The sequence below is a fragment of the Heptranchias perlo genome, unplaced genomic scaffold (assembly GCF_035084215.1).
Source record: "Heptranchias perlo isolate sHepPer1 unplaced genomic scaffold, sHepPer1.hap1 HAP1_SCAFFOLD_182, whole genome shotgun sequence".
Lineage (NCBI taxonomy): Eukaryota > Metazoa > Chordata > Chondrichthyes > Hexanchiformes > Hexanchidae > Heptranchias > Heptranchias perlo.
The window spans coordinates 504,632-519,101 of NW_027139099.1; the positions used below are offsets into that span (position 1 = coordinate 504,632).

A 14,470-nucleotide genomic window follows, 5' to 3' on the forward strand; every position below is an offset into this window, starting at 1 on the left:
ACGGGTGGGGGTGGTTGTGCAGATCGATCTGGGGTGCTTGCTAATGGTTGTAATCCTGCAGGTTTCAGGGATCGAGGATGAAGTGCAGCAGCTGCAGAAAGCATTGCTGGATTACCTGGATGAGAATACAGAAACTGATCCCTCACTAATGGTAAGTGAAACCTAACTGCTCATATTAAAATTGTATTCACCACCGGCTTGTTTTTTTTCGGGGAGTTCAAATGTCCATCTTGCGATATCAGTGTTCTGGTTACTGTCCAATCCCCACTGTTTTAAGGGAATCTATTAATCCATGAAAAATCTTTCTCTGCCCATGGGTTTCGGTTATTTGGAAGTGCAGTAACTATTAAGGAGGCAAACTTGGCAGTCTACTTGTGCACAGCAAGACCCCACAAATAATGATATGAAAGAGCAATGTTTTTGGTGATGGTTGAGCGAAGAGTGTTAGCCAGGGAGCACGTATCAAGATGAAAGATGTTACCTCCAACAATATAGATCTTGCTCAGGACTGAACTGGGCTGACCCCAAATTGCATGCCCAACCACTGGAGTGAGGTTTGAACCTACGGCCTTCTGACTCAGACAAGGGTGCTAGAACTGAGCTAGGCGATTGCATTATAAAAGACAGTAGCGGAGATTTCCCTCTGCCCTCTGTCTTAAGGAATTGATGTTCCCCAGATGCCAGGCAGAGGCAGAAGGGGCAGAGACCCATTGTGTCAGGTCCAAACCCCATCACATCCCATGCAGATCTCCTGGGCTTTCTACCCTGGGGTGCAAGGTGGCAGCATTGGCATTTTAATGAGACAGGAAAGGCATTCTTGGTCTTCCACCTCAGATTCCTTTGGCGCGCTCACTGCGCAATTCAGAACAGGGACACCTGTGGATCCTGGTGAGACCACACCTGGATTATTGTGTTCAGTTCTGGGCACTGCACCTTAGGAAGGATATATTGGCCTTGGAGGGAGTGCAGTGTGGATTTACTACCACGATACTTGGGCTTCAAGGGTTAAATTACGAGGAGAGATTACCCAAACTAGGGTTGTATTCCCTGGAATATAGAAGATTAAGGGGTGATTTCAAGATATTAAGGGTAACTGATAGGGTAGATAGAGAGAAACTATTTCCGCTGGTTGGGGAGTCTAGGACTAGGGGACACAGCCTAAAAATTAGAGCCAGGACGTTCAGGAGTGAAGTTAGGAAACGCTTCTACACACAAAGGGTGGGAGAAGTTTGGAACTCACTTCCACAAATGGCAGTTGATGCGAGCTCAATTTTTCATTTTACATCTGAGAGTGATAGATTTTTGGTAACCATGGGTATTAAGGGGTAAGGCAGGTATATGGAGTTAGGTCACAGATCAGTCATGATCTCAGTGAATGGCGGAACAGGCTCGAGGAACTAAACGGCCTCCTCCTGTTCCTATGGACTGTAGCCTGCCCTGGGCCTGGTGTCCCTTCGATTCAGTCAACTTGACTGAATCAATTTCATAATTCCCTTCGTAATCTGAAAACTTGGTTAGGTTCCCTCAAAGTTTCCTTTTTTCTTCCACAGAGAAAACCTTTCTTCATAACTTAGATTCCCGACATGTGGAATTTTATCGTTTACCTTCCTGTTATTGGGAGTGTGGAGAGATGGCTACTGTTACACTCACAGGCTGAGAGCATGTCAACTAGAGCTGGGAATTCTCTGTTCTCCGCTGTAAGCCGGCCCAGTGACCGGTCCAGTTATGGCTGGAGCGGGGGAGTTCTCCATTCTCCGCTGTAAGCCGGCGCAGTGACCGGTACAGTTATGGGTGGAGCGGGGGAGTTCTCCATTCTCCAGTGTAAGCCGGCGCAGTGACCGGTACAGTTATGGGTGGAGCGGGAGAGTTCCCCATTCTCCAGTGTAAGCCGGCCCAGTGACCGGTCCAGTTATGGGTGGAGGGGGGGGGGGGGTTCTCCATTCTCCAGTGTAAGCCAGCTCAGCGACCGATCCAGTTACAGTTGTGAAGCATGTCCGAGATCCTGCAGTAAGTGTGTGTTTGTTTTTAAGTTTGCTAGGAAATTTTACATTGCACAGTGGTTCCGTGACACTACGATGGAGACAGAAAAAGCAATGAAGTCACAGAATCAGAAGGATGACGACTCCTCAGATGGGGCACAGCATGCCAAGGAGATCGAATCCACGGGAGAGATTATGCAAAGAGCAGAAAAACGCAAGAAGTTCCTTCGCTCTGTGATTAAAGCCGCCCCAGCTCAGTTCAGCACCCTGAGGTAAGCTACATGGGTGAGAGCATTTTATTCCCCATTTTAAAATAGGCACTCTGCAGGTCGGTCCAGTTATGTTGTGTGTGTGTAAACACTAACACTGTTCGCCACAGGACGTGGGACAGGGCTCCTGATTCTGCCCTTGGTGTGAGGTCTTGGTCTTGACAGGTCGTGGGGGAATGCTGAGTCACTGCACTGAGAATCACAGCATCAGCTGATGGGACCCGTTAACAGTAGCAGTGGGTGAATTGGGCTGTTGTCGTGTTGTGACTGTGGTTGTGCACACACATGCTATAGCAGATGCAACAACCACTTGCATTTATATAGCACCTTTAGTGTAGTAAAACGTACCAAGGCGCATCACAGGGGTGCAATTATTAAGTAAAATTTGACACCGAACCTCATAAGGCGATATTAGGATAGGTGACAAAAGCTTGGTCAAAGAGGTAGGTTTTAAGGAGCGTCTTAAAGGAGGATAGAGGGGGAGAGAGTTGGAGAGGTTTAGGGAGGGAATTCCAGAGCTTAGGGTCTAGGCAGCTGAAGACACGGCCGTCAGTGGTGGAGCGATTAAAATTGGGGATGCGCAAGAGGCAAGAATTGGAGGAGCGCAGAGATCTCGGAGGGTTGTCGGGCTGGAGGAGGTTGCAGAGATAGGGAGGGGCGAGGCCATGGAGGGATTTGAACACAAACAGAGTAAGTTCAGCACAGGAGGAGGCCATTCGACCCATCGTGCCTGTGTTGGCTCTTTGAAAGAGCTATCCAATTAGTCCCACTCCCCTGTTCTTTCCCCGTAGCCCTGTAATTTTGTTCCCTTCAAGTATTTATCCATTCTCTTTTGAAAGTTACTATTGAAACTACTCCCACCACCCTTTCGGGCAATGCATTACAGATCATTACAACTTGCTGCGTAAAAAATGTTTCCTCATGTCACCTCTGGTCCTTTTACCGATCACCTTAAATCTGTGTCCTCTGGTTACCGACCCTTCTGCCACTGGAAACAGTTTCTCCTTATTTACTCTTTTAAAAAAAACATTCATGATTTTGAACACTTATATCAAATCTCCCCTTAACCTCCTCTGTTCTAAGGAGAACAACCCCAGCTTCTCCAGTCTATCCACATAACTGAAGTCCCTCATCCCTGGTACCATTCTAGTAAATCTCTTCTGCAGCGTCTAGGATGTCGAGGCCTTATAAAGTGTGGTGCCCAGAATTGAACACAACACTCCAGCTGAGGCCTAACTAGAGTCTTAAAAAGGTTTAGCATAACTTCCTTGCTTTTGTACTCTTTGCCTCTGTTAATAAAGCCCAGGTTCTCATGCTTTTTTAACCGCCTTCTCAACTTGTCCTGCCACCTACAAAGATTTGTGTATGTGCACCTCCAGGTGTCTCTGTTCCTGCACCCCCTTTAAAATTTAGTTTATATTGCCTCTCCTCATTCTTCCTACCAAAATGTATCACTTCATACTTCTCTGCGTTAAATTTCATCTGCCATGTGTCTGCCCATTTCAGCAGTCTGTCCATGTCCTCCTGAAGTCTGTTACTATCTCCCACATTGTTTACTACATTTCCAAATTTCATGTCATCTGCACACTTCGAAATTGTACCCTCGATACCCAAGTCCAGGTCATTAATATATATCAAAAAGAGCAGTGGATGAGAATTTTAAATTCGAGGCACTGCCGAACCGGGAGCCAATGTAGGTCATCGAGCACAGGGGTGATGCGTGAACGGGACTTGGCGCGAATTAAGATACGGCAGCAGAGTTTTGGATGAACTCAAGTTTATGGAGGGTGGAAGATTGGGAGTCCGGTCAGGAGAGCATTGGAATAGTCAAGTCTATTTCTCCAGCTCTCCAGGGACACCTTCAGTACTGCTGACCCTCCTTGCCTTGTGAGTCTGACTAGTTTCCATTTGCACCCACAGAATGAACTCTGCTAATGTGGACTATGAGGATGCCTGTCTGATTGTCCGATACTTGGCCTCTATGAGGCCGTTTGCACAGAGCTTCGATATTTATTTGACACAGGTGAGTGATAACTGTATACCGCTGCTTTCGAAAGGAATTTGTTCAGTACCTGTCTAGAAAGGGAGTGAGGACTACAGGCACAATAAATCTATTTGACACATATGGAGCAAGGAAAAGTGTATAGACCTCGGTTGGTGGGGTGGGTGGGGTAAAGAGTTGTCTATGTTTAAGGGAGTAATGCGTGGACTGTGCTGGATGGCCTTTTCTTTCATACTCCCCTTATTTCCATTGTACATCACAACTGTGTAGAGAACTTCAATTCCTCATCTTCTGTTTTACTTTTAAATTCAGAGTGCCAACTTGGCTCCATGGAGCAGAGGAGGGAGTTCTCTTGGTGTCCAATGACACCTGAGTAGTAGGCTGGGGAATGTATATGGATGTAGTTTATATGGACTTCCAGAAGGTATTCGATAAGGTTCCACATGAGAGACTGTTAGCTAAAATTAAAGCTCATGGAATTGAAGACAAATTATTAACCTGGTTAGGAGATTGGTTAGGCGGTAGAAGACAGAGAGTGGGGATAATGGGGATGTACTCGAGTTGAAAGGAAGTGACTAGGGGTGTCCCACGAGGATCTGTGCTGGGCCTCAATTTTTCACGATTCATTAATGAGTTAGATAACACAATAGAGAGCCAGATATCCAAATTTGCTGATGACACAAAGATTGGTGGCATAGTAAGTAGTGTAGACGGGAGCATAAAAATACAAAGAGACATGGATAGAGTAAGTGAGTTAGCAAAACTGTGGCAGATGGATTTCAACGCAGGGAAGTGTGAGGTCATAAGAAATAGGAACAGGAGTAGGCCATCTGGCCCCTCATAAGAACATAAGAAATAGGAGCAGGAGTAGGCCAATCGGCCCCTCGAGCCTGCTCCGCCATTCAATAAGATCATGGCTGATCTGATCCTAACCTCAAATCTAAATTCATGTCCAATTTCCTGCCCGCTCCCCATAACCCCTAATTCCCTTTACTTCTAGGAAACTGTCGATTTCTGTTTTAAATGTATTTAATGATGTAGCTTCCACAGCTTCCTGGGGCAGCAAATTCCACAGACCTACTACCCTCTGAGTGAAGAAGTTTCTCCTCATCTCAGTTTTGAAAGAGCAGCCCCTTATTCTAAGATTATGCCCCCTAGTTCTAGTTTCACCCATCCTTGGGAACATCCTTATCGCATCCACCCGATCAAGCCCCTTCACAATCTTATATGTTTCAATAAGATCGCCTCTCATTCTTCTGAACTCCAATGAGTAGAGACCCAATCTACTCAACCTCTCCTCATATGTCCGCCCCCTCATCCCCGGGATTAACCGAGTGAACCTTCTTTGTACTGCCTCGAGAGCAAGTATGTCTTTTCTTAAGTATGGATACCAAAACTGTATGCAGTATTCCAGGTGCGGTCTCACCAATACCTCATATAACTGCAGCAATACCTCCCTGTTTTTATATTCTATCCCCCTAGCAATAAAAGCCAACATTCCGTTGGCCTTCTTGATCACCTGCATGCTAACTTTTTGATTTTCTTGCACTAGGACCCCCAGATCCCTTTGTACTGCAGTACTTTCTAGTTTCTCGCCATTAAGATAATGCTCTCTGATTTTTCCTGCCAAAGTGCATAACCTCACATTTCCCTCGAGCCTGCTCCGCCATTCAACAAGATCATGGCTGATCTTTTACCTCAACGCCATTTTCCTGCGCCGTCCCCATATCCCTTGATGCCTTTAATATCTAGAAATCTATCGATCTCTGTTTTGAATGTGCTCAATGACTGAGTCTCCAAAGCCCTCTAGGGTAGAGAACTCCAAAGATTCATCATCCTCTGAGTGAAGAAATTTCTCCTCATTTCAGTCCTAAATGGCCTACCCCTTATTCTGAGACTGTGACCCCTGGTTCTAGACTCCCCAGCCAGGGAAAACATCCTCCCTGCATCTACCCTGTTGAGCCCTGTAAGAATTTTGTATGCTTCATTGAGATCATCTCTCATTCTTCTAAACTCTAGAGAACCCAGCCCTAGTCGACTCAATGAATGGGAAAGATACAAAGATCAACAAAGGGTCACAAAACAGATAGTAAGGGCTACAAAAAGAGAGTTTGAAAAGAAACTTGCAAGGGATATCAAAACCAAAACGAAGAACTTTTATAGTTATATTAGGAAAAAGAGGGCGGTCAGGAGCAGTGTTGGCCCCTTAAAAACTGAATGTGGGAATATTGTCATTGACAATGGGGAAATGGCGGACATGTTGAACAATTACTTTGCGTCAGTATTTATAGTCGAAAAAGAGGATCGCATGCCGGAAATCCCAAGAAAACTAATATTGAATCGGGGACAGGGACTCGATAAAATTAACATAAGTAAAGCAACACAAATGAAGAAAATAATAGCACTAAAGAGTGACAAATCCCCAGGACCAGATGGTTTCCATCCCAGGGTTTTAAAGGAAGTAGGTGAGCACATTGTGGATGCCCTAACTATAATCTTTCAAAGTTCTCTAGATTCAGGAACTGTCCCTCTGGATTGGAAAATTGCACATGTCACTCCACTTTTTAAGAAAGGAGAGAGAGGGAAACCAGGGAATTATAGACCAGTTAGCCTAACATCTGTTGTGGGGAAAATGCTGGATGTGACTAGTGGAGTCCCGCAGGGATGTGTCTTGGGGCCTCAATTATTCACAATATTTATTAACGACTTAGATGAAGGCATAGAAAGTGTCATATCTAAGTTTGCCGATGACACAAAGATTGGTGGCATTGTAAGCAGTGTAGATGAAAACATAAAATTACAAAGCGATATTGATAGATTAGGTGAATGGGCAAAACTGTGGCAAATGGAATTCAATGTAGACAAATGTGAGGTCATCCACTTTGGATCAAAAAAGGAAAGAACAGGGTACTTTCTAAATGGTAAAAAGTTAAAAACAGTGGATGTCCAAAGGGACTTAGGGGTTCAGGTACATAGATCATTGAAGTGTCATGAACAGGTGCAGAAAATAATCAAGAAGGCTAATGGAATGCTGGCCTTTATATCTAGAGGACTGGAGTACAAGGGGGCAGAAGTTATGCTGCAGCTATACAAAACCCTGGTTAGACCGCACCTGGAGTACTGTGAGCAGTCCTGGGCACCGCACCTTCGGAAGGACATATTGGCCTTGGAGGGAGTGCAGCGTAGGTTTACTGGAATGATACCCAGACTTCAAGGTTTAAGTTAGGAGGAGAGATTACACAAATTGGGGTTGTATTCTCTCGAGTTTAGAAGGTTAAGGGGTGATCTGATCGAAGTTTATAAGATATTAAGGGGAACAGATAGGGTGGATAGAGAGAAACTATTTCTACTGGTTGGGGATTTTAGGAGTAGGGGACACAGTCTAAAAATTAGAGCCAGACCTTTCAGGAGTGAGATTAGAAAACATTTCTGCACACAAAGGGTGGTAGAAGTTTGGAACTCTCTTCCGCAAACGGCAATTGATACTAGCTCAATTGCTAAATTTAAATGTGAGATAGATAGCTTTTTGGCAACCAAAGGTATTAAGGGATATGGGCCAAAGGCAGGTATGTGGAGTTAGATCACAGATCAGCCATGATCTTATCAAATGGCGGAGCAGGCACGAGGGGCTGAATGGCCTACTCCTGTTCCTATACCATCCTGGAATCACGTTTGGGGCCGCAGAATTGCCTATCTGCTCCCCTAACTATAGAATCCCCGATCACAATTGCTCTCTTGACCTTTCTCCTCTCGCCCTGTACAGCTGAGTCACCCATGGTGCTCTGGCTGCACTCCCCAGAGGAACCCTCTCCCCCACCAGTACCCAGAACTGAATACTGGTTGGAGAGTGAGATGCTCTCAGGGGACTCCTGCACTACCTGCCTGGTCATCCTTGTCTGTCTGCTGGTCACCCAGTCCCTCTCTGCCTGCACTCTCTTAATCTGCGGGGTGACCACCTCCTGAAACATGGTATCCACACAGCACTCAGCCTCGCGGATGTACTGCAATGACGCCAGCTGCTGCTCAAGGTCAGAAACCCGGAGCTCGAGCTCCACCAGCTGACGACACTTCCTGCACATGTGGTTGTCCAGGACATGGGAAGCGTTCATGGCAGTCTGGCAGCTGTGTCCTTCACGACTCGGCCAGCTCGGTCAGTAGTGAGGCAGGATAAAGTGGGTGATTAATAGAAAAGGACAGGGGGTAGCATTATTGGTTAAAGAATCAATTACAGTTGTGAGAAGGGATGATCTGCTAAATGGATCATCAGTCGAGGCCATATGGGTTGAGCTAAGAAATAAAAAAGGGGCAGTCACACTAGGAGTGTACTATAGACCCCTGAATAGCGAATGGGAGATGGAAGAACAAATATGTCGGCCAATTTCTGAGTGCAAAAATAAGAGGGCAATAATAGTGGGGGACCTCAACTACCCTAACATCAACTGGGATTCAAACAGTGTGAGGGGCACAGAGGGTGCAAAATTCTTGATCGGTGTCCAGGAGAACTTTTTTAGCCAGTATGTGACAAGCCCAACAAGAGGGGATGCAATTCTAGATTTAGTCCTGGGAAATGAAGATGGGCAAGTGGGTGAAGTGACAGTGGGTGACCATATTGGGGATAGTGACCACAATTCAGTTAGTTTTAGCATTATTATGGAAAAGGACAGAGTTAAATGAGGAGTAAAGTTTTTAAATTGGGGGAAGGCAAATTTTACAGAACAAAGAGGTGATTTGTCAGAAGTGGACTGGACACAACTACTTGAGGAGAAATCAGTGGCAAGCCAGTGGGAGGCACTAAAAAGTGAAATTCTACGGGTACAGTGCAGACACGCCCCCTCAAAGAAAAAGGGTGGCACTGCCAAATTTAGAGCCCCCTGGTTGTCTGGAAGTATACGGGGCAAGATAAAGCAGAAAAGGCAAGCTTATGACTGTCACAGAAAACTAAACACTGCAGAAAGCCTAAAGGAGTATAGAAAGTACAGGGATGATGTAAAAAAGGAAATAAGGAAAGCAAAGAGAGGGCATGAAAAAATATTAGCTGGTAAGATTAAAGGAAACCCAAAGATGTTTTATCAGTACATTAAGAACAAGAGGATAGCTGAGGAAAAGGTGGGACCTATCAGGGATGATAAGGGTAACTTGTGTGTCGAAGCAGAGGATGTGGGTAGGGTTTTAAATGAATATTTTGTCTCCGTATTCACAAAGGAAAGGGATGATCCGGACGTAGTAGTTCAAGAGGAGAGGTGTGAAATATTGGATAAGGTAAACATAACGAGAGAGGAAGTACGAGAGGGACTGGAATTCTTGAAAGTTGATAAGTCACCAGGACCGGATGGATTGTTTCCTGGGCTATTGAAGGAAGCCAGGAAGGAAATAGCGGATGCTCAGAGGATCATTTTCCAATCCTCACTAGATATCGGAGGACTGGAAGACTGCAAACGTAGTACCATTGTTTAAAAAGGGTACGAGGGAAAGGCCGAACAATTATAGCCCGGTCAGTCTTACCTTGGTGGTGGGCAAATTATTAGAATCAATACTGAGAGAAAGGATAAACTGTCACTTGGAAAGGCATGGATTTGTTCAGGGAAGGTCATGCCTTACAAACCTGATTGAATTCTTTGAGGAAGTGACAAGGAGGATTGATGAGGGTAGTGCAGTGGATAAGAACATAAGAACATAAGAAATTGGAGCAGGAGTAGGCCAATCGGCCCCTCGAGCCTGCTCCGCCATTCAATAAGATCATGGCTGATCTGATCCCAACCACAAATCTAAAGAACACAAGAAGTCGGAGCAGGACCCGGCCACATAGCCCCTGGGCCCTCTCCGCCACCCACAGGGCATTGACCGATCCGAACTCAGCTTCATGTCCAATTTCCTGCCCGCTCCCCATAACCCCTAATTCCCTTTACTTCTAGGAAACTGTCTATTTCTGTTTTAAATTTATCTAATGATGTAGCTTCCACAGCTTCCTGGGGCAGCAAATTCCACAGACCTACCACCCTCTGAGTGAAGAAGTTTCTCCTCATCTCAGTTTTGAAAGAGCAGCCCCTTATTCTAAGATTATGCCCCCTAGTTCTAGTTTCACCCATCTTTGGGAACATCCTTACTGCATCCACCCGATCAAGACCCTTCACAATCTTATATGTTTCAATAAGATCGCCTCTCATTCTTCTGAACTCCAATGAGTAGAGTCCCAATCTACTCAACCTCTCCTCATATGTCCGCCCCCTCATCCCCGGGATTAACCGAGTGAACCTTCTTTGTACTGCCTCGAGAGCAAGTATGTCTTTTCTTAAGTATGGAGACCAAAACTGTATGCAGTATTCCAGGTGCGGTCTCACCAATACCTTATATAACTGCAGCAATACCTCCTTGTTTTTATATTCTATCCCCCTAGCAATAAAAGCCAACATTCCGTTGGCTTTCTTGATCACCTGCTGCACCTGCATACCAACTTTTTGATGATCTTGCACTAGGACCCCCAGATCCCTTTGTACTGCAGTACTTTCCAGTCTCTCGCCATTAAGAAAATAACTTGCTCTCTGATTTTTCCTGCCAAAGTGCATAACCTCACATTTTCCAATATTATATTGCATCTGCCAAATCTCCGCCCACTCACCCAGCCTGTCTATATCCCCTTGCAGGTTTTTTATGTCCTCCTCACTCTCTACTTTCCCTCCCATCTTTGTATCATCTGCAAATTTTGATATGTTGCACTCGGTCCCCTCCTCCAAATCGTTAATATAGATTGTAAAGAGTTGGGGACCCAGCACCGACCCCTGTGGAACACCACTGGTTACTGGTTGCCAGTCCGAAAATGAACCATTTATCCCAACTCTCTGCTTCCTGTTCGATAACCAATCCTCCACCCATGCCAGAATATTACCCCCAATCCCGTGATTTTTTATCTTAAGTAATAATCTTTTATGTGGCACCTTGTCGAATGCCTTCTGGAAGTCTAAATACACTACGTCCACTGGTTCCCCTTTATCCACCCTATACGTTATATCCTCGAAGAACTCAAGCAAATTTGTCAGACATGACTTCCCCTTCATAAAGCCATGCTGACTTTGTCCTATTAAATTATGCTTATCTAAATGTTCCGTTACTGTCTCCTTAATAATAGACTCCAAAATTTTACCCACCACAGATGTTAAGCTAACAGGCCTATAATTTCCAGCCTTCTGCCTACTACCCTTTTTAAATAACGGTGTTACATTAGCAGTTTTCCAATCTGCCGGGACCTCTCCTGAGTCCAGGGAATTTTGGAAAACTATCACCAAAGCATCCACAATCCCTACTGCCACTTCCCTCAAGACCCTAGGATGGAAGCCATCAGGTCCAGGGGATTTATCCGCCTTGAGTCCCATTATTTTACTGAGTACCATCTCCTTAGTGATTTTAATCGTATTTAGCTCCTCCCCCCCGAGAGTCCCCTGTTTGTCCAGTGTTGGGATATTCTTAGTGTCCTCTACTGTAAAGACTGAAACAAAATATTTGTTCAGCATTTTTGCCATCTCCATGTTTCCCACCATTAATTTCCCGGTCTCATCCTCTAAGGGACCTACGTTTGCCTGAGCCACCCTTTTTCTTTTTATATAACTATAGAAACTCTTGCTATCTGTTTTTATATTTTTTGCTAATTTCTTTTCATAATCTAACTTCCCTTTCTTAATCAATCCTTTAGTTACTTTTTGCTGTCTTTTGAAGAATTCCCAATCTTCTATCCTCCCACTAAGTTTGGCTACCTTATATGTCCTTGTTTTTAGTCGGATACTATCCTTGATTTCTTTACTTAGCCACGGATGGCTGTCATTTCTTTTACACCCTTTTTTCCTCAGTGGAATATATTTATTTTGAAAGTTGTAAAATAACTCCCTAAATGAACACCACTGCTCATGTACCGTCTTACCCTTTAATCTATTTTCCCAGTCCACTTTAATCAATTCCGCTCTCATACCATCATAGTCTCCTTTATTCAAGCTCAGTACGCTTGTTTGAGAATCAACCTTCTCACCCTCTAATTGGATATGGAATTCAACCATGTTGTGGTCGCTCGTTCCAAGGGGATCCTTAACTAGGACATTATTAATTAATCCTGACTCATTACACAGGACCAGGTCCAAGGTTGCCTGCCCCCTTGTAGGATCAGTTACATACTGCTCAAGAAATCCATCCCTGATGCACTCAATGAACTCGTCCTCAAGGCTGCTCTGCCCAATTTGATTTGTCCAGTTAATATGATAATTAAAATCCCCCATAATTATGGCTGTTCCCTTATTACATGCCCCGACTATCTCCTGATTAATACTTCTTCCAGCAGAGTTGCAACTATTAGGAGGCCTATATACTACGCCCACTAATGTTTTTTTTCCCTTATTATTCCTTATCTCCACCCAAACTGTTTCATTATCTTGATGCTTTGTCCCAATATCATTTCTCTGTATTACAGTGATTCCTTCCTTTATTAACATAGCCACCCCACCTCCCCTTCCTTCCTGCCTGTCCTTCCTGATTGTTAAATACCCTGGCATATTTAATTCCCAGTCGTTGTCACCCTGCAGCCATGTTTCTGTAATGGCCACAAGATCATACCCATACGTAGTTATTTGTGCCGTTAACTCGTCCATTTTATTACGAATGCTACGTGCATTCAGATAAAGAACTTTCAAATCTGTTTTGTGACGCTTAGTTCCTGCTTTTTCCTTTTTTAACACTTTACCTATTACTCCATACCTTCTGTCCCTTCCTGTTACGCTTTCCTCTGTCTCCCTGCTCAGGTTCCCAACCCCCTGCCACTTTAGTTTAAACCCTCCCATGTTGTCCACATGGATTTTCGTCAGGCATTTGACAAGGTCCCACATGGCAGACTGGTCAGAAAGGTAAAAGCCCATGGGATACAGGGAAATGTGGCAAATTGGATCCAAAATTGGCTCAGTAACAGGAAACAAAGGGTAAAAGTCGATGGATGTCTTTGCGAATGGAAATCCGTTTCCAGTGGTGTGCCACAGGGCTCAGTGTTGGGTCCCTTGCTGTTTGTGGTATATATTAATGATTTGGACTTGAATGTAGGGGGCATGATTGGCAAATTTGCAGACGACACAAAAATTGTCCGTGTAGTTGATAGTGAAGAGGATAGCTGTGGACTCCAAGAAGATATCATTGGGTTGGTGGAGTGGGTGGAAAAGTGGCAAATGGAGTTTAACCCGGAGAAATGTGAGGTCATGCACTTAGGGAGGGCAAACAGTAAAAGGGAATACGCAGTAAACGGGAATATATTGAGAGGGGTGGAGGAAGTGAGAGACCTTGGAGTGCATGTGCACAGGTCCCTGAAGGTGGCAGTACAGGTAGATAAGGTTGTGAAGAAGGCATAAGGAATGCTCTCCGTTATTAGCCGAGGTATAGAATACAAAAGCAGGGATGTAATGATGGAACTGTATAAAATGCTGGTACGGCCACAGCTGGAGTATTGTGCGCAGTTCTGGTCACCACATTACAGGAAGGACGTAATTGTTCTGGAGAGAGTGCAGAGAAGATTTACAAGAATGTTGCCAGGGCTTGAAAATTGCAGCAACGAGGAGAGATTGGATAGGCTGGTGTTGTTTTCCTTGGAGCAGAGGAGGCTGAGGGGAGACTTGATTGAGGTGTACAAAATTATGAGGGGCCCAGATAGAGTCGACAGGAAGTACCTGTTTCCCCTAGCGGAGAGTTCAAGAACTGGAGGATATAGATTTAAGCTGATTGGCGGAAGGATTAGAGGGGACATGAGGAAAAGGTTTTTTACCCAGAGGGTGGTGGGTGTATGGAATTCGCTGCCCGAATTGGTGGTAGAGGCAGGGACCCTCAGCTCTTTCAAAAAGTGCCTGGACCTGCACCTAAAGTGCTATAAGCTGCAGGGCCTCGGACCGGGTGCTAGAAGGTGGGATTAGAATAGGCACCTGATTGTTCTTCGAGCCGGCGCGGACACGATGGGCCGAATGGCCCCCTTCTGTGCTGTATCTTTTCTATGGGACTTCAGGAGAAACTTCTTTACCCAGAGAGTGGTTTGAACGTGGAATTCGCTACCACAAAGAGCAGTTCAGGTGACTCGCATCGGTGCATTTAAGGGGCAGCTGGATAAACACATGAGAGAGAAAGGAAAAGAAGGGTATGCAGATAAGGTTGGATGAAGTAAGGAGGGAGAAGGCTCGTGTGGAGCGTAAACACCGGCATAGACCTATTGG

General features: G+C 45.0%; 1 protein-coding gene across 1 annotated transcript in view; it reads left to right on the forward strand.

Annotated features, from left to right (window-relative positions):
* nipblb (NIPBL cohesin loading factor b) overlaps positions 1–14,470 on the forward strand; it is a 690,432-nt gene that overhangs the window by 464,243 nt on the left and 211,719 nt on the right. Inside the window, exons 28-30 of the mRNA XM_067977852.1 lie at positions 62–151; positions 2,031–2,251; positions 4,169–4,271. Of these exons, the coding sequence (XP_067833953.1) occupies positions 62–151; positions 2,031–2,251; positions 4,169–4,271 (414 nt within the window). The remainder of the gene's footprint in view (positions 1–61; positions 152–2,030; positions 2,252–4,168; positions 4,272–14,470) is intronic.